This window comes from Balaenoptera borealis (genome assembly GCF_965194805.1).
Source record: "Balaenoptera borealis genome assembly, chromosome: 2".
NCBI classification, from domain to species: domain Eukaryota; kingdom Metazoa; phylum Chordata; class Mammalia; order Artiodactyla; family Balaenopteridae; genus Balaenoptera; species Balaenoptera borealis.
Window position 1 is genome coordinate 120,648,760 of NC_138867.1, and position 24,514 is coordinate 120,673,273.

Sequence of the window (24,514 nt, forward strand, 5' to 3'; positions counted from 1 at the left end):
AGAGGGTGTGTCTAGTGTGGTTTAGCTGAGGTTGGTGGCTCGGTGTGGAGAGCAGAGCATATCACAGGGGAGGTGGGAAGAGGAACCTATGAGGCATAAAACAAAATAACATGCAGCCGCAGCTATTAAAAAGGAGAAAGTGGAGTGATGGAGGTATGGAAGAAAGTCCAGGTATGTTGTTGAGTGAAAAAAGCATTTTGCAGGAACAGCTTTGTGCAGTGTGATCCCATGTATGGCTTTAAAGATGGAAGGACAGTCCCTAGCACATAGTAGACACTCACTATTTGTTAAATGAACGAATGGTATATAGCAAAATGTTAAACTGAGGCTGGGAATATGGTGGGGAGTTTTTTTTTTCCCCCTGTTGTTTTCTTTTTTGTAACATTCCTGTTATAATTTGACTTTTTAAATTATTTTTAAAAATTAAATACCACCCTGATTTTTTTTCCCTGAAGCTGATCAGTAATAGCTCTCATGCTGGCCTGGTCTGAGTGGTGAATATTCAGTACTGACCCTTAATTAATGCTTCTGGTAACCATACCTCTTCTAGGAGGGCCAGGAGAACCAAATAACATATGTTCCTAAACTGACTTCCTTTTTTCCTCCTTGGGGATGTTGTGTCACAGGCAAGTGGTGACGGGAGCAGAGGGCTGGGAATTTGCCAGGTTCAGTTCTGCATACTACTGGCCCCCAAGACCTTTGCATTCCACGAGCGCTTCTACAGCAATGCAGTCAGGTCTTCCTCCTCGGCAGCCAGGGCTCCGGCCTCTTCCCACACATCAGCTATCCCCATAATTGGCTGGCCAGACACCTTGCTTTGCCTCTTCCCAGTGTCCAGGGGTGGGAGCACAGGTAGGACAGCAGAGGCTCTGTAGTCAGGCCTGTGTGACCTTGGGCATATGACTTTGCCTTCTAGAGCCTCGGTTTCTTCATCTGTAAAATGGGGGTAATAAAAGTACAGCCACAGAGTGAGGATGAAAGGAAATAATGGACCAAAAGCACTCGGTTGGCACCAGGCTTTAAATACTCAAGTGCCAGTCACACGAGGTAGAAGCTGGTCCTATTGTTTACATCATTCTGATTACGTGGTGGAAATCCAACATCCTCTCACGTGGCTAGCTTTAGGACAGAAATAAAGTCTGAGGCCACTTGTCCCTTCCCCTTTGACTCTCCTCTCGGTATATCATTAATTAATTAACACGTTTAACAAATATTTATTGACTGCCACTCACATGCCAGATGCCGTGCTGGAAGCTTCCCAAGGGGTGTGGTGTATATGGAAATACTGATCCCCATGCTCAGGGCAGTGGGTGTGGCTGGGAGAAGACAGAGGCCCGGACCCTGGAGTGCTGCCCGTCACTGGCAAGTGACCTGCAGGTTTACCGCGGTGGAAAGCTTCTATGTGCGCCGTGACAAAGGCCAGGCAGCCCTGAAGTCATGAACAAGAAGCCTCAGAACAAGGGCTCATCTCTAGGGGGGAACAGACAGGCTGTGAACAGACAGGTGGGAACAGGTCATCACAACGAGTTGCAGGAGGGCAGGAAGAAGCCCAGTAAAGATCAGAGAGAATCGGGGCGAGACTGAGGGGGGGAGGGGGGTGCTGGTAGCATCATTGCTCTTGATGTCACTTTTGGGGAATTTTTGGTAGGAGACACTAGATTGGCTCACAAGTGCTTGAAAACCACAGTTTCCTAGAGAGACAGAAAGCCTGGCTCCTCTTCTTGGCGTTGCAGCCAACCCATTGCGTGACTTGGACAAGCTGCTTTCAGGGCCTCACCTCCCCATCCATATGATGGAGGTGGGTGGATTGGACCAGTGATTCTTCACATTTTGATGGGTCACATACCCCTCTGAGAATCTGGAAAGTGTCTCTCAGACAAAAAGCACAAACACACAGAAATTTATCTACAGTGTCAAAGGGCTCCCTCTACCCCGCCCCCCTACCCCCAAATCCTAGGCTACGAACCACTGACTTCCATGACTTCAGATGTCCTCTCTGGGATTATGACTCTGGCACCTGTGCCTGAGTGACATGCCTACAGGGTGGGCATCCTTAGGAAGCCCTCTAGATGGGGGTTGGGACATCTGTTTTGGGTTCAACTGCCCAAGGAGACCAGTCAGACTTGACACCAGCTGGTGTCAGGAGCAGAAAGCAGGCAGATGATGTAAAAAAGAGAAGCAGGCTGGGCTAAGGGACATCAAGGTACAAACACCATGATCAATGCCAGCCGGCGCTCAGCCCAGGGGACTCGGGCAGTGAACTGGGGTGGGGGGGATACTATGTGAGAGTGAGGGGCCCCTGCCCTGTTAGCAAAAGGCCGTTAGTTGCCTTTCAGCTCTGACCATTTGCTGCAATGGGGAGCCCAGAGCTGCCAGCGTTTTTTGTTTTTTTTTTTTAATTAATTAATTTATTATTTATTTATTTATTTACTTTTTTAGGCTGTGTGGGGTCTTTGTTGCTGCACGCAGCCTTTCTCTAGTTGCGGTGAGCGGGGATTCTCTTGTTGTGGAGCACGGGCTCTAGGCGCATGGGCTTCAATCGTTGTGGCACACAGCCTCAGTAGTTGTGGCTCGAGAGCTCTAGAGTGCAGGCTCAGTAGTTGTGGCGCACGGGCTTAGTTGCTCCGCGGCATGTGGGATCTTCCGGGACCAGGGCTTGAACCCATGTCCCCTGCATTGGCAGGCAGATTATTAACCACTGCGCCACCAGGGAAGTCCCCTGCCAGCGCTTTTTATTTTTCATGAGAAGTTTTAGATCTGGGCTTGGAAACCTCTTCATTTTCAAAGAACAACCAACAGTTTTTGAAAACACTGTGGGCTGTAGTCTGTGATATCCTGCCTACGTGGTCCACACTTCCAGGCTAAAGACGGAGAAACTGAGGCTAAGAGGAAAGGAGACTGAGTTCTTCTATTCTCCGCTGTTCTATGAGACATGTTTTCACCTCTAAGATATTGGTAACAACGTTTATCAGTGCTGCACACAGCCGCTGTCGAATCCTCCAACTTCTGTTAGAAGGGCAGTGACCCTCCCGAGGTCACACTGGAGAAGGTGGCAGAGCAGGGCCCTGGGCATCGGGACCATAAGGCTCAGTTGCTCTTCCCAGCACATGGCCCTAAGAGGAGGGGCCTGCGGAAGTGGCAGTCACTTCTCAGTGAGGCCCAAGGCCCTGGCTGTGCCGACTCTCTGGGAAACGGCTCCGTCTGGATGGACACTAGCTCTTTAATCCGATTAGATCCGGCACCTCAGAGAGCCTTGGTAATCCAGGGCTGGCTGGAGCATTGCCTGGAAACTGGTCAAGCCGTAGCCTGGGGGGTTGGGAGGAACTCAGCTTATAAACATGGGGGTCCCCAGACCCTAGCCCTGCTGCCTTCCACTCCACCCGGGCTGCTGTGGCCCTGGTCTGTGCCCTCTTTGTACTTTGCCCCTGGAAGCCCAGAGGGGGACCTTCTCCCTTAAACCCTGTGTGTGCGTCTCTCCCGGAGCAGCTCTGCCGCCCCACACACCCACAAGCCACCAGACTACACTTCTGAATTAGCTGGGCTGACTTACAGCTCCCCCTCTCCCCTGTTAAGATTCTTGTCTCTGGCCACCACAGCCCAAATAATTCCACAGGTCTGGGGAAGCAATTCCTCTTTTAATTGCAGAGGAAATGAGGAAGGCTGGCCAAGAGCAACGTAGGGAGGGTTGTTACAATGTCATGTGGTAACACAGCATCCTTCCTGTGATCAGTTTGAGGATGGGGCCGCAATATTTCATATGGGGTGCTGTGAAGCGGTGCTTATACCCGGGGTCCAGTCCCATGCCAATCAGTCTATGTATTCTTGTTTAAAGATCACCTACTCTACTGACTTCTACACAAGCACTAGGGGGCATCCCAGGGGAGGTGATCTTTGGATTGGGTCTGAAAGTTAGAATAGGACCTTAGCATGCAGTACCCAGGCTGTGGAGGAAGGTCCACCACTTATCAGCTGTGTGGCCTTGGGTGAGTGACTTACCCTCTCTGAGCCTCGGGGGTTTCTCCTCTATAAAATGAGACAGTTTATATCAACCTAATTTGATTGTTTTCAAGACTGTAAATGATAATGCAGTGTCTTTGCTCAGAAGCAGTAGCTTTTGTAATGGTTTCCTAAGGCCACTTGACCTGTTACTCTGTGAAGGCTTTCTAGAATACTGAAGGTATTCCAACTACTGACTCCAATAGAGAATCACCTGAAGCTCTTCTCTTGCTTTGTCACTGGTGGATTTTCTGTTCAGAGTCCGAAGCCACTCCCTCGCTCACCACGCCCAGTGGGAGTGAAGCCAGTCAGGGCACTGGTTACATAGTCTCTTCAGGTACAGGAAAGAAGGAGGCCAGACCCAAGGGAGAAAGAAGGTGGGGGAGGAAGGGAGCAGGGAGGGTTCCAACCCTTGCAACAGTTAAATGTTAATATAGGTGTCGGCATAGGAAGTGTCTTCTAATGACAGAAGGAAACTAGGGAGTTTTTCAATCATCTCCTGCTTAAAAGATACAGATGTATTCATAATTATCCCTTGCCTCGGGCCTTGAGGCCCAGGTGGGCTCCAGAAGGCCTGTGTTCCTGCCAGACAACAGTCCTTAAGGAACATCATGTAGACAATTGGAATGCCGTTTATCGTGCAAAACACAATAAAACCCTGAGCTCTCTTCCTGTCTCAGAGACCCATAAATTATGAAAATTATACCTGCCCCAGGCCATGGGCATATTGTTTTATTAAAGTTCCGATGAATAAACTTAAGATTCTTAAAAACATCCTCTCAGCTTTCATCTGGCATACACCTCCATCACGGAGCTGTCTGCCGGGGTGCATTCGATGAGCTCACAAACGAACTTTGGGAAATTGAGCTCATTTCAAGGTGCAGGTTCAGCAGGATGCAGGGGCCAGCTGGGGAGCTGCAGGAGGGGCTGGGGGCCTCCTGGCCTGATGACAAAGTTGCCCAAGGGGCTCTGGTTGTCTGCCATCAGAGCTGGGACCTCCCCCCAGCTTGCCCCCACTATTCTCTCTTTGCTGGATGAGTGTCAGGCTTGTGGTGCCCTCATAGGAGGTGTGTGGTTATGGGTGTGGAGAGGGTTGAAATTCTTCTTCTTCCCTCTTTTTTTTTTTTTAGTTCTATCACTGGGTAGTCTTTTTATTCCATCCTGTGCTTCTTCCCCAAATTAAGTTGCTAAACCTTCAACTTTCCATTTTCCCGTCTACCCTTCAACCATGTAACTAGCAGGCATGTAACACCTTCTCTGACCCTCAATTTCTGCATCTCTAAGAGGTAACTAACAACGGTTTTCGGCCAAGTGTGTTCAGTGCCTGGCAAAACGGAACCATTCACTACATGCTAAGCCACCTAAGTCATTTCATAACTGGGAACAAAGAGGAACAGGGCCAGTCAAAGAAAGAAAGACAATGGAGGCACATGTGGAGCTTTTTCTCTGGACACTGTATTTTAAAAAACAAGCTCACGTTTGTTTAGCTCCCATTTCCTCGAGAGTATTTGGGTGAGTCTAAGCAGTAGAAAAAAAATTAAACCAGGGGCAGGCCTGACCCATGTCCCCACCTATCAGGACACCCAAGACTTAAAGCCTGGTGCAGTATCTGGGACCGAGCCAAGGAAAAAAAAAAAAACACCTCCAAGTGTCAGTTACTTGTCAGTGAAGGAAGACGCCATCATGCAGGAGTGGGACAGGCCACAAGGTCGGGCGGAGAAGGAGCAGACAAGACCACAATGAGGAAGGACATCTTTTGTGCCTTCTTGGACAGTGACCAGGGAATCTTTGGAATGCAATGGGTTTGAAGGTCTCAAAGAGGACCCCAAGGCTTTCACACGACTTGGAAGACCCCAGAGAAAACCAGAGCTGGACCCAGGGCTCCTGATCTCACCTCTCCCTCCAGCCCCTTCTGCCCACCATTGTTGGCTGTCGGACCCCACTTACTGGTAACAGAAAAATGTCTTTATTTCTCAATTCCTCTTTCAGCAAACAAGAGGTATGTGTTCACATAAAAGTCAAACGTTCCTTGTGATCGGCATATGAATCGAAAGTAGATCATCTGAGAAGTGGCTGCGTGGTGGGGAGATGGAGGGATAGGTAGATGGAAGGTGCACTGGCAAGGCAGAGGCAAGTCATCTAATAGATGCAAGTCTTTAGAGGTCAAAGGGGACGGGTTTTGTGCAATATGCACCAATCTAGTGAAAATAAGGAAACTGCCAAGGGCTTGTGTGTTTGCCTTCTGTAAACCTGTATGTGTATGTACATGAAAATCTGCTTGGGGGCACCAAGGTTAAAAGGAGAGTTGCAGAATTTGTCAACTGGGTAGGTCAGATGAACCTCTCCCACTGCCCAGTTTTGCTGTCCATCTGTTACCAATGCACCCTCGTGTAGGGGAGGGCTTGCCAGAGGATTTAGCACCTGGCAGGATTCAGCTTCGTAAGAAAGTGAAGCTTTCCTCCACCGACTCTCAGGTCATCCTAGAGGCAGGACAAGGGCCAGGCGCCCTCTCCCCTGCCTTTGTTTGCCAGAGCTCGGCTACTCATTTCCATTTGTTCTTTGACCAACGTGGACCTTGCTGGGTGAAGATGTTGGGAGTGTGAACACACAGACACACAGAGAAACAGCAGTCCTGTGTATATTTAACAATATATATTTATATATATTTTCTAGATCAGTACATTCAGTTTTTAACTTGCTTTTTCTTCACAAACAGAAGAACTCTTACAATAGTAGACTTTCTAAAATAAATACTATTAAAATAGAGCTTCAAAATAAATATTCTATACAAAGGAAACCTTCTGTGGTAACTTTTGATGTGGGGTGAGAAGGGGTTACAGTGAAGAGGGAAAATGTGCCAGGGTGGGACCCTTGAACAGCTTTTCTGTTTGTAACATGAAACCAAACCGTGGGGCAGTGAGAAGAGAAAGCAAGATAAGACACCACACAGAGTTACCCACAGCAAAAAATGGCAGCCTAAGATTTGTCATCACCTGTCACAGTAAGCAGAGGGCATGAAAATGCTTACCGAAGGCATGAAGCAGAAGGCCAGTGAAGTTTGCGGGATGCCCTGGTGACTTGCACAGTGCCAAGTTGTGCTGCCTACACCCCACCGGACATCTCCTGGGGCAGCACAGAGACCATGAAGGTGACGGGACCTGGATGCTGGTCCCAGCCCACACTTTCCAAACTTGGGCTCATCATAATCTAACTGGGCCCCTCGCTCGATGCCCAGCAGGGATGCACGCAGACTCCAGAAGGCGGAAAGAACCAGGCGCATCACGTGATAGTCTTCCATCTCTGTCAGCTGTGAAGGGCCCATATCAATAGCAGGGACTGGTCTTGGCTCCTCCCAGCCAGGGACCTTGAGGAGCCTTGGTTGTACCCTGTCATCTACCTGCGAGGGCTGGGTTCTCCTAGACCCAGTTCCCAGGGTGCCGGCTGGAGTGTTGGGCCTTCACAAACCCACCCCTGAGGGGAAGCAGCCTTGGCCCCTTAGGACAAGCATCCTGGACCCAGGTTTGTGGATCCCACCCCCGGTTCCAGGCAGAACCACCAGCCACCCCAGGTTGAACAGAAGTGGGAAGCAGCTGGCACTTTTCAAAAAAAGGTCAACACGAGGCATAATCCAGCCAAGCAAGCCATTGGTGACAGGACACGCAACCAGCCAGAAGCAGCCACAGAAATGTGTCGTGTTTCTGAGAGCTAGGTCCCTCAGTGGTCCTTGACTGGCCCCCGGGGGCCACGGGCAAGCCAGTTTTCTTTTTGCCAAGGAGAACATGCTGAGGGATAGCTATGCAACAAAGCTGGGTGAACCGAAGTTGAGCACACAGGACACAGAGAGTTCTGCAGACATCCATCTAGCAGGCTAGATGCAAACCAAAAAGAACAAGCCAAGACAGGGGGAAGGGAAAAAAGCAAGCCAAAACCCAGAAAAATCCATGTTTATAGCTATATACACAAAAAGTCAGGGTTCAGGAGGCTGTTTGCCAGGTAACAGGGTCTATGTAGATAGAGACTGTGGGGTAGGGGTATATGTATGTATGTATGTATGTATATGTGTGTGTGTGTGTATGCACAGCTTATGTAAATCAATTCTCCACAGAATGGGCGTGTAGAACTCCAAAGATCACCAAAGTGCAACTTGCCACTGGGTCAAGTTTCCCATGGAGACATTTGAGGGAGGGGCTTTGGGAAAAGTTCTGAGGTCTCACCAAGAGAGGACGTGTGCCCTCTCTTTTTTGGGGTAACCTCTGCACACCTGTTCTGAGGAAAACATCTCCAGTCCCTTCAGTACACATCTGATACATTCAATTAGGATAAGTGGTTGGCTGAATGTGTTTTTTCTACCATTCCCTCTGATTTGTGCAAGAATATCCATACATCCATCACGACTGTGGCAAAGGTAGCTACAGGAATCAGCCTTAGAAAACGCAGATGCAGTATTTCATATTTGCCTTTTACAAGCCAGCATATGTTATATAAATAAAGCCTAAAATAATAAGACCCTCCCCTCCTTTCCACCAGTCAATAAATACCTACGGTTACAATTAACTTATTCTAAATCATAAGATGTTACTACTAGTCTTCAAGAAGGGGAAAAAAAAAAAAGTCCTTGAGAAGCACTGGGTGCATGACCATCAATCACAGCTACCTGCCTCCTTCCTGGAGGCTGTTCTGTTCCTACAGAACAAACTGGAAATGCTACAAACGCTGTGCCTAGTGCACTTCCAATATCAGCTGGGGTAGCTTTTCTGACCCAGACTACTTTCTCTCATGGGGGGAAAGAGAGGGAGGCACAAAATACCACACTAAGCAAAAACCCCGCACAATAGCTAGGGAGGAAGGACCGGACACACTACAGGCTTTTGCATGCAACAAGTACCTACCCACCGGACGAGCTGCACTTTCTGAGTCCTTTAGCACCTTGAGAGAAAGAGTTGCTACGTCTTTGGGGGCTGTTGGGAGGGGCTCACGTAGCCACGCACAGAAGCAGGGCTCAATCCCAAGAAGCCCCCGGAGAATCTTTCCCCCACCCGCATTCTTCTGACTCCCCCGCCAGGGCTTCCTAACACTAAAATAGACTCTTTTTTCATCATCTGTCTATTTACATTAAAGATACAGACACTGTACACAAAAGGCTATGACAGCAAGCAGCAGAATCAGGAGAGAAGAAACCCACACCCAGCTCGCCTCAACTCTCACTCTGCCAATGGGAGGTGCTGCTTCTCTTCTTTGCTGTTAAAATCCTCTTCTTGGTGGGGAGGGGGATTGTGTTCCTTGAGGTTGCTCACCCCCCAGATTTTGAAATCAGCCCTTCCTGGGGGTGGCCCAAAAGGAAGCAAGTGTTTTATTATTTCTTAAAACACCGTTAGCATCTGGTTTAATGATTCTATAAAAACACGATGACTGGATCCAGAGACCACAGCCTCAGACTCATTGGCAAAATGCTATTTGGTCTCGAATTTGCCGCCCTGGCCTTCTCTACCCATAAAGTTTCTGGAAAAGATCTGGGTAGAGAGAACTTGGGACACGTAGCGGGCGGGTGAGTCTGTGACCCAGTAAGAGCCGAAGGACGGTGTTATGAGTGGAACACCCCCAAGAGTTAGTGAGGAAGCTGGAAGGGAGAAAAGGTACTGTGCAGTGGTTCCTAAATCCATCCGTGGCTCCGGGCAGAGCAAGGAACGAGGGGGGCTCCCAAGTATATACAACAGGGATCGCCAGGGTCTACACCTTCCCCAAGATGTCGGGGGCAAACCGGGGTAGAGGCTGGGAGAAGAAGGTATAGACGGCAAAACTCCAAGGGTCTTCTTCCAAGGTCCCCTGGCCACTCAGTTACCGATTCCTCCCAGGCAGCCAGAGGGAATGCAAAAGAGCGGGGAGAGAGGGAGGGAGGAGGAGGGCTGGGAAGGCATTCAAGCAGCTGCAACTTCCGGATATGTGTCCACATCTGTATTCCATCTTCTGAAAAAGAAAAATCGCCCCCAAACCACACCACGCCCCTGCCACTATCTGTTTCACACAAAGTTCCAGGACCCTGAAAAAAAAAAAAAAAAAACCCAAAGTGCTTCTTCATCCTTTTGGGGAAGAGAAGGATGGGTGATTGTGGTCTCTGTTTCTTCAGAAGCTGGGGGTAGGGAGTGGGCAGACTGGCAGGGTCAGCCTGAGGATGCTAAAACCTCTGGCCTCGCTGTGGTGGTCCTTCTCAGGTGTGAGCAGGGAACCAAGTTCCCAGGGGGAAGCGCCGGGACTCGACCCCAGGTGTCAGAAAGGCTTGTCGGGTCTGCTGGCCTTGGCGTCCCCGACGGCTGCCTTGCAGATGACGCTGTTCGTGTGCTTGCAGCGGCATCCGGGGCGGCGCAGGCGGTCGTAGCCGCGCTGGGCCAGCTTCACACAGCCGGTGGCAGGCAGGTAGCAGAGGAGGCAGGGCAGCACCAGGGAGAGGGCGCCCATGAAGGACCAGCGGGCGCAGCAGTTGGAGCGGGAGCAGGAGCAGGGGTGGTCGGCGCAGGAGCCCTCATCGTCCTCGTTGGTGCAGTGGTAGAAGACGCCCTGCACCAGGCACATGCAGGTGCCATAGTTGACCAGCGTCTGGGCGGAGCACAGGCACTCCTGGTTGCAGACCCAGCAGGAGGGCAACGTCCGGGGGGACGCGCACTCCTTGCACTTACACTTCCCGCAGGCCTCGCACAGCAGGAAGTGCTTGTCCAGCTCTGGGGGGACGGCCGGGCCCTTGAGGTCCAGGGGCTTGCAGTGGATGGCCTTGGGCTGGATGCGCACGGCCCTCGGGGAGGCCTGGTCGGCCACGGGCGGCGGGGCCATGTGGTCTAAGAGGCGCTGGTCAGAGGACGTGCTGCTGCTGCTGCTCACAGAGCTGGGGCGCCCGCTGAACGAGATCCAGTGGTGGGTGACGTCCTGGTCACAGCGGGCGGGGGTCAGGGCCAGCTCTGGGGCTCCGCCCCGGGTCCGCTTGGGGCCGGTGGGGGGTGCCAGGCCAGGATTGTCGATGTAGTCGTTCTCCACGTGGCTGGTCTTCATCTGGTCGATGGGGAGAATGGTGAGGGGGTGCTGGAGCCGGCCGTGGGCCATACGGCTGTCCAGAAGGGGCTGGACCATGACTGAGCTGGGAGTCAAGGGGACGCTCTGTGGGATCGGGGGCTCCATGGGGCCAGAGGTCCTGGGCTGTGCAGAGAAACAGGCTTCTAGGGGCCCTGGAGTCGGGGGTGGAAGAGAGAATGGATTCCAGGCATCAGTATGTGGCCTGTTAACACACCCACCCCACCCCCCCGTCAGGTCCTTGGGAGCCCAAATGAAATGGGAACTGGAATTCCTTTGGTGGACTCTCCAGCATTATGGCTTAGATGATTAATAATGACAGCAACAACAACAATAGTAAGTGGTAGAAATAACTTATTTAGTACTTACTATGTGCCAGGGACTCTTCTAAGCACCATATTTATTACGTCATTGACTCTTCACAATAAACCTAAAATGTTAACTACTATTATTATCCCTTTTCTAGTTACAGGAAACTAATGTTCAAAGTAACTTGTCCACAGTCACACAAAACCATCAGTAGGAGAACTAGGGCTCAAACCTGTGCCGTCCGAGTTCATTCTTATAACCCCCATGAAACATGCTCCTGATTTAAGACAGATACAGCTTAGCAGTTATAAACACAGGCTCTGGAATCAGATCCCAGTTCAAATTCTCACCTCTGCCTAGCAGTGTTACTGTGAATGAGGTTCTGTAACCTCTACGCCTTAGTAGTTTCATCTGTAAAATGGGTTCTTGTGAGGACTAAATGAGAAAATGCATATCTAGGACCTAGCATTTTGCCTGACACACAGCACATACTCTAATTTATCACCATCCCAGAGAGCAACAGTTTAGATTTCCTGAGCACTAATAAGCACGACTAATAAGTACCAAGCGTTGTGCTGAGTGCTGAGGATGTGGTGACCATGACAGACAGTCCCTGTATGCTCCCATGTAGTTTCTCAGCTGGATAAACAAAAGCCGTTATTTCAGATAATCACAAGAGAAGGAAGAGCTGTATCTGAGGCCTGCACATCCAGGATATTAACTTATTACCACTACTTCTGAGAGCAGCAACATCTAGTGGCGAATAACCCCTGGGTAGGTGCACCTCTGACAACTTGGATGGGAAATCCTCCCAAGGGGCACTCACATCACCCATTGCCAAGTGCTGAGCTGAACATTCAGCCTAAATGCTATTTACTAGAATAGCTAAGCCAACCCTGGATCAGTTTCTAATTTCACCGAGAGAGTGCAATTTTAAGTTGGAATCCGGCCAGAGATTCAACTGCAGTGCCTGACACGGAACCCCAGGAAGTCACTTAAATCAAAGAGCGGAAACGGCTTGGTTCAAATTTAGAAAGTGCACATTGTTTTCTATTAGAAGTGCCATTTCCTCGCCTGCTGACCTTTACATTCAGAATTCGGCTGGAGATCAATTTAAAGAAATAGCAACAGAGGCCAAGACCTCTGCCCAAGGGGCACGATTTGGAATCCCAGAGAAAGATTAGACTCTGGGAAGATTCCACCGGGCTTGGGAGTGGGGGACAGAACAGATAGCCAGGGTTCGGATAAAAGGGGAAGATAACCACCTTTGGGGGGGGGGAAAAAAAAGAAAAAAAAGACCATTGGGTTAACGTGCTATGGGATGGGGTTTCGGTAAATGCTTTTTCAAGACGCTAATGATGTTCTAATTTGGAGAGCTGACCCTGTACCTCCGTTATTAGGTTCACCTTGCCTCAAAGGTGATGCGTAAGAAGGGGATGTGGATAGGTTTCCACTTCCAGTTCTAACCCTGTATCCCTCCAGACTTGGGACACAGCTGGTCATCTCAGTATTCCAATCATAGGAGAATGACACCTGCCCCGAGTGACACATCCATACTTATCAATGTCTATAGTAAAGAATGAAGAGAGAAAAAAAAGGCATTCAGGGCAACTCTGTATTATACTTCCCCTGCTTGGAAACAACAGTTTGATCAGAAATGGTTAAATTGGGGAAGGGCCTCCTTAGATGCTGTCCAGCCTGTCTGAAATAAAGAGCTAGGTCTAGATGCGAAGTTCATGAAGTGGATGAAAGGGAGCTTATCCACAAGGTTGTCACCTGTATACTGCAAAAAAAAAAAGCATTAAGTCTTTTCTGCAAGGTTCATTGCTCAGTCAACTGATATTTCCCCTTCGCAAAGGCATGAACTATGGGCTCATGAACAAGGGCTTTGCTCCCACAGTCCTACCTACTTAAGAGAGATGTCTGTGCATAGTTTCTCCCATCTCAGAGCATGTCTGCCTAGAGGTAGACTGCCTCCTGCCTCTGTGTTCCCTCCACATGTCAGGAGAGCATCGTCTTCAAAGAGGAGACTTCCCCATGCCAGAGTTAGACTTAAGTGTCTGGCAGGTCTGCCACCAAGAAATAGTCATCTGCCAAGGCAGCCCTCCTTTGGGGATCCTGGGGTCAGGGCTGGATGAGGGATGTTAGTTAAGCATTCAGAGAGAGGAGTTTTCCCAAGGATCAAGATGGCCATGGGGCAGAACTTCAGGGGAATGCTACCTCAGCCCACTTTATTCTTTGCAGGCACTCCAAAGCCTTGCTTCTAGAATAAGTGGGTTTGGGGTCAAGAGAAGAAGGTTAGGTGCCCTGGGTCCCAGACTTTGCCTGGAGGAAAAGGTGTGACTAGGCAGAAGAATGGAAAATGCTGACAGAGGCACAGGAGACGACTCTGGCGCCAGTCAAGAGGTGCCTCAGCCAGAACCCCCAACCAGGACAAAGACAACGCGATTCCCTTATTCCAGAAGCTCAGGTCACAAATACTCAGGGTCCTGCCAACAAAATGTCAGTGGTAGTTTGAAGGTTGTATTGCCCCATGTAGTTGGGCTTTTTGCCTCTTAGGACTAGGATTGGGACTGGCCATGCTGTGGGTACTCCCTCCCCTGAACAGTTTATCCACTCTCCTTCCCCTGATTCTATTCCTGGGGTTCTATAAGAACGGGCACACTTTCTATGGAGGAAGCAAAAGGCATGGGCAATGCTTGGGGATTTTAATAGGCCCTGGAATCACAAGGCAGATTCATGGAAAAGTCCCACCAGGAAGCCAGGGTGGGAGCAGCGCCTGCAGGCGATGGGGATATTGGCATTAGCAGGCTCCCATCACCCTCCAGAGACAGCTGTCAACATCTGGGCCTGCACTCAGGGCCAGACATGGGGGTGGGGGTTCAGTCCACGATGACTCAGCTCTCTTGGGACATGCTGCATCCAAGATGGCTCCAGCAGGCATATTCTAAAATGCATCTTCCCTATCATAACCCTGATGGAAGATGCCTTCCGGCCACCAGGGGCTCAGAGTTGTACCACTCCAACCTTCTCAGGCTTCATGGCCTCACCTCCCAATTAGCCAGGACCCTCCGCAGGAGGGTGGAATTCATTTGGCTGACAAGAAAAACAACCTCCCGATAGCCTGTTTGATAACCCCTCAACACAGCTAAATGGTGTCTCAAAACCCCCGCAAGTCCTCGGCTTAGAAGATTGATCTCTACTCACTGGGACACACCCACCCTCCAGTCTGCGCAACGCTGCCGAACTTAAGTGCAGTTTAATATGTACTCTGCTTCCCCTGCAAGGAAGGACGAGATTTATAATACAAATAGGAGAGAGGAGGCTTTGCCTCATTTAGGCTGTTTGGGAGACTGATGGCCAATTTGGAAGGCTGTGGACAGAAAAACAAAGCTAGCAGTCCACTTAGCCAGAGAAGCACCTCTATCGAATTTTAGGTGGCAGCCTTATTGATTAGCATGAGGAAAGGAAACTTTTACCTCCACTCCAACCTTCTAAAAATAATTAATAATTAGGGGAGCAGCAGGCATTTATGAAACATTTCTTGGTGTCAAGCTCTGTGCTAAATCCTCAATGATTTTCTCCTTCAATCCTCACCATCTCCTTGGAGGATAATACCCATTTTGCAGAGGAAGAAATGGAAGAACAAAGGGTCATGGAGCAGGCAAGTGGTCAGGGCAGGATTCGAACCCAGGTAGCAGAGGCTCCAGAGGCTGCAACTTCAGCCCTGCGACCCTGACTTGCAATAACTTCTGGGTATTCATGGAAGGGCACGGAAGCACCCTTCTCTCTTATAGCCATGAACTCCGCCAGTCTCCCAGGTCTGCCACCAGCCCTCAGGGAACCTCATCGGGCCATCTTCGGGTTCTTAACCCAACCAGCCTGGAAATGAAGCCAGACAGGGCTGACATCAGACTGGCCCTCAGTTAGGGGAATTTTTAGTGTGGAAAGCAGAGACTGGGGGTTTGAAATCTGTCATTAAAGGAAGGGTCAGAGCGCAAGACATCTTCACTTCCATTTTCTTTGGCATCCCTTTTGTCACCTCACACACCCCCATTTTTCTAGGTGTTTTCATTTTTAGTTTTCTTAAGGTTGAATGGGTCTCATTTGTAAGATCTCACCACAAAAGCAGTCCCTAAAAGGAAAGCCTAGAGTGGGCGGGAATCCCGTCTCCTCCCACCTATAAAGCTGAACTTAAGGGTCCCTAGGGCACGTTCATGGATGTGGCTTCCTGGTCCAGGTCTGTGGGGAAGGGAAGGAGGAGCTAGGGTAAAACGAAGGCAGAAGAAGAGAGTCCTAGAATACTGAATCAGCAGGATATCAAAAAGCCCAGAGCACACTGCCCTGTATTTGCGGCTTCGTCTGTGAGCCTGACATTGCATGTGTACCTGTGGGGAGGGGCTGAGCATCAAGGCGGCAGACAGCTCAATGCAGGCTGGCTGGAAAGAATCAAGAGGCATGTTAAATGTCTGTTCCACCCATCCACCCCTTCCCCTGGACTTATCCCAGAGAGAGGACTTATCCCAATGTCTGTGAGCCTGACATTGCATGTGTACCTGTGGGGAGGGGCTGAGCATCAAGGCGGCAGACAGCTCAATGCAGGCTGGCTGGAAAGACTCAAGAGGCATGTTAAATGTCTGTTCCACCCATCCACCCCTTCCCCTGGACTTATCCCAGGGAGAGGAGTTGGGAAATATTAGGAAAACCTGACAGTTGTACTTTGAAAACTACAGGTCAGCTAATGCCAAACTGGCAAGGGGCTCTGAATGAAAGGGCAGTTTCTGCACTGCCCCATTCAGTCCCAGCAGGTGCTTTCAGGGAAGGCTGTTTAAGCCTTTAACAGCTCAGAGAAAAAGGTCTCTAGGCTTCATGAGAGCCCGCCCACCACTATCTACCACTCTCGCTTGGGTTCTTTGGGACAACACTCCAGTTTAGTTCATTAAGCTCCAACTAAATAATGACTTATTGCTTCGAAAAGACTTTTAAAGGGGGGGAAGGGGGATGAGGGAAGCCAGGGACTTGCCTTCCCTACACCCCACTGAGGGAGACAATCTGCTGCAAATAAAGCATTTAGGCTGGATTTGCCCGAGAAACCTTGCTCCTCCCTGCCACCCACCACTAGCACTAAGGAGCTGACCTCTGGTCATAACCTGTCAGAGATCACAAAAAAAACAGCTGCCTTTCCTCACTTTGTCCCATCCCCAGTTATCAGTTCCCAACCCTTTTCTCTTCTTTTTCCACAACCAGCTGAGCTCCAAAGCCCCAGTGCCAGGGTGAGTGGGAGAGGTCTTGCTGTACTTTGGCTCTGGGCTATTCTAACCGGCTACAAACTTTGGCTTCGATGTATTCCCCTCAGAATTGTTGTCTGCTCAGATCCCCTTAAAGAGGAATTAGAAGTCAAGAGTGAGAAAAGAATGGGGCTAGAAGAAGTCTGTTAACTACTGGTACAGTTGGGGAACCACTGGCCCACATCAAAGTTTGGGGGTGGGGGACCAGAAATCTAAACCCCAGGGGAGGACCCCCCTCTCACTGACACCAAGATCATTTTATTTGTCTCACCACCCTCCACTAAGAATTGGACTTACAATAATAGACGTTAGCTTACTCCTGGGATGGGGCAGGAAATGACTCCCCCTTCCCCCCAACCAGAAAGAGACAAGGGAAACCACTTTTCTGCAAATGGCCACCTGCCCCAGAAGGGCCCCCTCCCTCCTCCGCGACATCCAGCACATCTGTGCTCCCTCCCCGGTGCCCTTGCTTCCTCCACCGACTGTCCTTGGAAAGAACAATCGTGATCACAGCTGAACGGTGGAGCCTCTTAAACCCAGCCACATGTCCCGGATACATCCCCAGCCTTGTCAGCTGTCCGGATCTGCAGGGTGGCCCCAGGCCCCCTCGAGAGCTAAGCATCCTCCGCCTCTTACATCACACAGCACCCCACATCTCCTGTGGAGGAAGGGGCTCCCTTACAACCAAGCCCTCCTTACTAGGCACCCAGTAGTAACAAGGGGCACAGCCCCAGCCCTGCACACTTGCTAGCTGCTCAGCTGGCCCTGGCCCCTCGGGAGGAGTTTCTTCTCCCCACTCTGCAGATGGGGAGACTGAGGCCCAAGCTTAGCACATTTCCTAGCCCCTCATCTGCTTTGACCCAGCCCCTACCTTGGTCTGGAAGAGGTAATACAGTCTTCGGTTATGTTGCCCTTCATCACCTTCCTCCTTTGGCTCTTTTGAGAGAGTAAAAATATATTCCAATGAGTCATTGCTTTCCCTTCTGTCAGGTAGATCCAAGTTGACCATGAGATGTAACCTTCTCCACTCTTGCCATGTCGACATCCTAAATCCAAAATTTTTCATTCTATCCCTAGATCCAGAGGTTTTCCTCACAAGGGAACTTCCACCTCAGTAGGGCCCAGGGGCAGACAACTCTGGATGCAGAACCAAATTGAATGCCGTAACTTTCTAAGAACACTGACCTTCTTCTCTGAAGAGAAGGGGCTCCTTTCTAAGCCTCCTGGTACCATCACCCGGGCCCTACCCAAGAGGATGGCTCGGGGAAAGAAAAATGCTCGTGGGGGCCCAAAAGTGGGGGCTGGAAGATGTCACATGAAGGGACTAATAGCATCAGAAATTGGAAGAGAATCCCACACAAAGTATTTATACTTTGATGATCCCAAAGTATTAAACCCCAGAGCAACACACCTCAAGGGCCATTTCTGGAGGTGTTAATGGGTGTTTTTTCCTCCCTTAGTTTTAAAATCATTGACTTTCAAATTCTGCACTGAAAAGCTGCCTTCATTTGTTTTTCAAGTCAGCCAAACCTCTGGGCAGAGGCAACGTCAGGTTTACCAGAGTTGGGGGGTGGAGAGTTCCAAAGAGCCTGTCTCTCCACCTATTCTGGAAGCATGAAAACAAAAATGACATCTGTGAGCTCCAAATGCCCCCAGCCTCTGCCCTGCTTTAACCAGGAATCATACTATTCCATGGGATCAGTCTCTTCCCACCTCGCGCCCTACCAAAGCTTTAAGGAGATGCTGCCATTTCAGAGGGTAATTTGGTAAAGGTCATGGGAATGAGCAGGAAAGCACTTACTCTTGAGTTGAGAATCTAAAAAGGAAGATAACCAAGAGACGTCTTTAAAGTCTTCCTCATCAAGCTGACCAACATTTGTCCATCAAGGAGATTTTAGAAATCTGCCACTAAAATGCACCCTACCCAGTACTGGCCACGCAGCTCAGTTGGTCAGGATGTGCACTGCTCATATTAGAATTCGTCTGGAGCCTTCTGGCAAGTGAGGACCCTCCCAAGGGCTAGGAAAGAGAGAAAATTTGATTTCACACTGGACACATCAACTTCTTTCCCACCCTTCTGCTGAAAGAGAAGGAGACAGAGAAAGAGGGGGAGAGAGAGAGAGAGGGCTGGGGGGGTGGGGAGAGAGAGAGAGAGGTAGGTGTTGGGGGCATTGTCAATGGCTGCCCTCCCTTTCCTAGTCCTCCCCACACCCACACACTAAGGGAAAAACCGAAACTTTCAGATGTTTATGCTCCATTCCTATGAAGATCCGGGGGAACTCTAAACATTGTGAAATCACCAGTGCAATATTGGGTAGGGCCTCAGGCCAGACTGAGCTTATTAAGAGATTGATAAACCCACATTTCCTAAATGCTCTGGGCCTTCACCTGCCAGCTTTGTATCCCCCAGGAGGCTCAGAGAGACTGGAGAGCCTTGATCAGCTAACCAGACAGACATGCACTTGCTCTCACCCCTCCCCAAACTGGAGAGAATCATGCCACTGGTTTGGAAGCAGGAAAGAGGGGGTTCATACTGGGTCTGGGCACCCCACCGAACCCACAACCTTCCTTTCATTGCGAATCATGCTGGGGGGTGGGGGGGAAGTGGTCTCTGAGCCTTGATGGGCCAGAAGGCAGCCTCTGCCCTCATCCAGGCCTGGCAATATGGATACCCATCCAGCAGCTGGTGCATGAGGCAGCCAGCAGCTCTTCCCTCTGCCCACCATCCAGCCCCTCCAGCCCAGTTCGCTTCTCCCGTCCATCGCTCAGCCCATCAAGCCATGCAACCATTTTCCGCCTCTCCTGCCTCCTCTGCCCACAACCCCCAGCCCCCAATCAAAGAAAATTGAGAAACCGTCTTCTTGCACAAGAGCAGCTACTGTCTAAATGCTTTTTGATCATCTGTATGGAGGAGAAACTGGGCAAAGCCCTGGTCCCAGTGATGGAGCCAAGCTCCAGCTGTCCTGGTTGGCCAAATTTGCCCTCACCCCCCCCTTCATTGCCCCCATAGGCTTGGCGATTCAGAATTTTCAGAACGTACCGTCTCTATCCTTCTCTCTTCTCGGTGATGTCAAGCCTGGTACCACCAAGAAGGAAGGAGAGAAAGCGGGAGCCTTATCTCTCCTACGCACGCAGCCTCTTCCTCCAGCTCCCACACGCCCGGCGTTATGGAAACGCACCTTCAGCCCCTACCACAGCCCCAGCGCGGCCCGGGGGCCCCGGGACCTGGCACAGCTCGGTGCCCGGGGATAGGGAGGCACGAGGAGGCCGAGGAGCCTCGGGCCCTGCAGAGGCCGGGGAAGGAAAAGGCAACTGCAAGGCAGCTGCACAGCGTAAAATGCGGCAGCAGAGCAAAGGTCAGACGGCGAGGAACCGCCTCGCCAAAGAGAGAGAGAGCAAAAATGCCCAGTCCCGGCCAGCCCTGCGCTGACCATCGAAGGGAAGGCAGAAGGGAAGAAAACCCAGTCCCTCACGGCTCCGAAGGGGAAAGAAAAACCTACGTCGAGCATAGGCCGCTGCGGCGGGCTGGGGAGATCTACGGCAGAGCTGGCACCGTGGGCAGCGAGCCCGGGGTGGGCGAGCCGCCCAGGACGAGGGCGCCCGCCGGACCCAAGAGGTGGCTCCTGACGGAGCCTAGAGCCGCCTGTTCCAGCGCCCGAGGCCGGTGGTGGCAGAAGGAAAAGGGCCAGGCCAGAAGCAAACTCCCGGGACACGCACGAAGCTTCCGAATCGTAGAGAGTGGGGAAGCCGTGCTTGGCAATGCCCGGGGGTCGGGAACGCCGGTGCCAAGCTGTGAACACCCCCAGCGCCTCGCCGGCCCAGCCGAGGGCGTCAGGGAGCTGCGGCGCACCGCAGCGGCTCCAGGAGGCGCAGGGAGCGGGAAGGAACACTGAGGCGCGCCTAGAAATAGCGCACCATTTGCCCCAGCCCGAGGGGGAGTCGCGTCGCGACTCAGAGAGGGGCAGCTTCACATCCCGAAGCCGGTCGGGGACTTACTTTGAGGAGCCGCAGAGTCACAAGCATTGCTCCACTTCTGTGTGAATTCCCGAACCCGAGTGGGTCGGACGCCGCCGTCCTCGCAGACGCCGGCCGGAGGAACCGGCACTGCTCCCTGCGCTCCTCAGCGCCAGCACCGCGCTGTCAGCCCCTCTCGCTGCCTCCGCGGCGATGTTGCAACCACTGCCTGGGAAAATGGCTTTTTTATGAATGGGAGGGCAGGGAGCTCCTGTGCGCACGCGCGCAGTTCGCGATTCTATGAATGGGTGGGCACAAGAGACCCCGTGCGCGCATGCGCCGCGCTCCTTTTTTTATGAATGGGGGGCCGGAAAAGAACTTAACCCGTGATTGCTGGGGCTGACTCTCGCTCTTCCAGGGGCCGTCGTTCTTTTACAAAGAGGGGTGGAGGTTGTTGTTGCCTTTTTTTTTTTTTTCCTTTATGAATGGAGGGCGGCGGCGACTGCTGCAGCTGGCTCAGCTGCGCGGGCTGTACCCCCTCCCAGACTGCGAGAGGAGGTAAAGGCCACCTTCACGCCACTGCGGGCCTGGGCTGGAACCGTCAGTGTTGCTGGGGGGCGGGGGGGCACTGCGGCCTCAGGATCCTGGGCTGAGAGCTGGGTGGGGGAGGACACACCTAGAGCTAGGGATTTCTACCCGCCGCAGGCAGTCGGGAGGGCGGGGGAACGGGAAGACTCCTGCTGAGGGCCTTCTCTTTCTCTAGACTAGGGGCGTCGGGGGGCGAGGGGTCTTGAAGCTGTGTTTACCAAAAATTAAGAAAATGTCAAACGTCCATATCAAAGAAGGGCGGAGTGGGTACAGCTGAGTGAATCTGGTTCCTTTCCTGAGGCTGAGTCTCCCTTGAGTAAGCGCAGACCACCCCTCCCCCCATTTCTTGGGTGTGGACAGCGACTGGGCCGAGGCCTCTTCCGGCTCTAGTACCCACCAGGGTGATGCTGGCTACTCAGCTAGAGACCTGGCTCTCGCCTGGCAGCGCCCCCCTTCCCCCCAACTCCAGGGTAATGTCCGCAGTGCCCCGGCGTCCGCCCGCCCTCAGCTGCCCTGGCTAGTGCTCCCCTCTCCGTGCGTTTCCCAGCCCTCACGGGACGCGGGCCTGAGGTCCCTGTGTCCTCCGAAGGCCACAGCCCTTTGCTGCTGTAGGCGCCTCTCCCCAGCCACCCCTATTTGCGCCCCTCCGGGGAAGCGGGAGCGGCCAAGAATTGGCCAGGTGGATGGGTGGAGCCGTGCGCAACGAGGATGCTGCCGGGGTGGCCACGGGATTAAATAACAACAGAGCTCTTGAGTCGCAGAGGAAATGGAAATGGCCGGGATCTTTTCTTTGCAGTTAATGATGGGGCGGCGGGGGCGGGGGGGGGGAGCGCATCAGCCCTGGGCGGTGAAAAGAAAAGCCCCCGCCATTAGGCCTGACTCCGGCAAGGCGGGGAGCCCTCGCAGCAGGCCCAGCTCCGCCCAGGAACGGAGGAGGCTGTAGCCTCCGGGGAGTCCGGAGTAGGGGGTGGCTTTGATGCGGGGATAAGAGCTGGGCCAGGGTCTGAATCCCCTGTAAGGTTTGTCTTGATGGTGTTTTCGCTTCACGGGGAGGTTGTGAGGCAGGTTTTTTCTTCCTACGCCACCATAGGTCTGCGCTTGGCTGTTGTCAAGGGAGCCGGTGAAAGGCTTCCAGCCCAGGCCAGAGGTCTGGCCTTGGGCTGGATCTGGGGCTGGTGCTGGGGCTGGGGCTCTGGAGACAGGCAGCGGGAGAGACATTTTGCAAACCCAGACCAGAACCCAAGGTCACCGAGTCCAGGCTAAAATGGCTTCTCGCTACTCAAACGCACCTTTGCGGTGTGATTTCCTTACTCAGCTCCTGGGGGCAGAGCAGGCTCTCCCCCTACGAAAGCTCAGTCTTCCTTTCAGGGCCAAGACCTTACTTAATGCCAAGAGAAAAACTCTTTACTAGGACAACGGAGTATTTTACAGTTGTTCAGGTCTTCCCTTTACAGGCATCCAAGTTCAATATCATTATGCCTATTTGTCAGATGTAGAAATTGGGGCCAAGGGTCCTGCACCTGATAAATGAAAGATCTAATAAATGGTGGTGCTGATTTTCTAGATCTTTGCAACCCGGATCTTTCTACTTTGCCACCACCCCATCTTCATATCACAAGCCTAAAAACCTGTTTCTTGCAAGTCACTTAAGCATGTTAAACAAGGAAAGTTGGAGCAGTGATTTTCCAGCCAGTGGTTGCTCATGGGCCTTGCTGGAACAAGTAAAAGGATGGGAATAAGGAAATCCTCTCTAAACTATGGAAGAAAGTCAAGATGAGGTAGGGGGTGGCTGTCCTGTGTCTTTAATTAGAGGAATTAGCCAAGAGACAGTGTTCCTTCCATTCCTGGTCTGTTCTCAGCTTTCCTGAAGGAGAAGTGAGGAGACCCCAGCTCTGGTGGGATGGTAGGACCATGAAGGAGCTCCCAGTTCTGAGCTGGGAGGAGTTTCTGATGCCTGAGCAGACTGTGACTCGGTGTCTGGGAGGGTGCTGGGGACCATATTCCACTCTTCTTGGAACCTAAAGAGAGGAGAGGTTTGGGGGTAACTGTTATGAGAAATCCATCCATCCATCCATCCATTCAGTCAGTCATTCATTCATATATTCTGCCCTGGGGCCTGCCCTGACTCTGAGGCCTTGGTGGTGAGAGACAGACAGCCCTCCCTGCCCTTGTGAAGCTCACAATTTGGGGGGAAGACAGACTATGCAATTTGAGTCTATGATAAGTGCTAGGAGGGAGACCTAAGCAGGATTTGAGGGTATGGGGAGAGCTGGGAAGGACCTGATTTTAATTTGGGCATCAGGGGGTCTCTTTCGGACAGGGGGCTGTGGTTATGAGTTGAGACTTGGAGACTGGGAAGGCGTGACCTGAGGGAAGATGAGGAGACAGGTGGGGAGGCGTCTGCCTGAGGAAAGTCTGACGTGAAGGTGCCTGTGGGGAGGCCTCTCTGTGGCCGACACACTCTCGTTTGTGTTTTAACCCTGTCTGCAGCCCAGGGGCCAGAGGTTGGGGGAGAGGGGACAGAGTGAAAGATGGTGGGGAATGCAAAGCATTTGTGCCTTCACAGTTTAACGGTACCACCTTCATTCTTTGGATTGAGTGGCTGGTAGGCCTGTGCTGGATTTTTTTTTTTTTTTTTTTCTACTTCCTGTGACTTTGTTCATTCCAAAGCTGCCCTGTCTCTTCCCCAGGTATAACTCTTCTGCTGGAGGTGGACCCTAACAGCCCTGCGTTCCTGCCCTTGCTAATTATAGTCGTTTCACCCTAACCCCGGTGTAAACGTCTTCACCCCTACCAGGTCGTGTACAGGGGAGTCCAGTGGCTTCAGGTCTGGGCGTTGCCCTCTTATCAAGCTGGGAGCTGAGTGCAGTGGGAGTGAGGAGAGGCAGGAATTCTAATTCAGTGGCAGACATTTATGGAGCACTTACTGTGTGCCATTCCTGTCCTCGGCCTGTTTTCATATGTCATGTAGCTTTAAAAAGCTGTGCTCTGGGTCTTATCTTCCCTCCTTTACAGATAAGAAGTCACAGGCTCTGTTTTAATTATTTACTAATTCCACAAAACATTATTATACACCTCCTATGCATCAGGCACAGTGCCAGGTATTGGGTTTACTGTGATAGATGCTATTTTTGTCCATATAGAGCTTACAGTCAGTGGTGACACCATGGTGTCACGTATAATCTTCATCAGCAACCTTATTTATTTCTGTATTCAATTGACATTTCTCACCCTTATATCAAATAAGAAGCACTGGAACCAAGCCCCCCAATACAAGTAGATGACCTGCCCCCACCTATATGGAAACTCTGGAACTGCTACTG

The 24,514-nt window shown here is 51.4% G+C and overlaps 1 protein-coding gene and 1 long non-coding RNA gene across 4 annotated transcripts in view; both read right to left on the minus strand.

Annotated features, from left to right (window-relative positions):
* The window catches only part of LOC309624597, a 329,163-nt gene that overhangs the window by 157,847 nt on the left and 146,802 nt on the right, over positions 1 to 24,514 (minus strand). The gene's annotated exons all lie outside the window — the stretch shown is intronic.
* Positions 6,634 to 21,253, minus strand: SPRY4 (sprouty RTK signaling antagonist 4). 3 transcript variants are annotated; one of them, XM_082382777.1, is made up of 2 exons: positions 20,646 to 21,253; positions 6,634 to 11,207 (listed from the first exon to the last, which is right to left on the minus strand). In XM_082382777.1, exon 2 carries the CDS (start codon positions 11,158 to 11,160, stop codon positions 10,261 to 10,263), a length of 900 nt encoding a protein of 299 aa, XP_082238903.1. In that variant the 5' UTR covers positions 11,161 to 11,207; positions 20,646 to 21,253; the 3' UTR covers positions 6,634 to 10,260. The 3 variants fall into 3 exon arrangements, with proteins under 3 accessions (XP_082238903.1, XP_082238905.1, XP_082238904.1); XM_082382779.1 differs by lacking the exon at positions 20,646 to 21,253 and adding an exon at positions 17,521 to 17,585; XM_082382778.1 differs by lacking the exon at positions 20,646 to 21,253 and adding an exon at positions 11,422 to 17,501.

Coding starts and splice junctions, on each gene's coding strand:
- SPRY4 (XM_082382777.1), bottom strand. CDS start 11,160: ATGGAGCCCCCGATCCCACAGAGCGTCCCCTTGACTCCCAGCTCAGTC.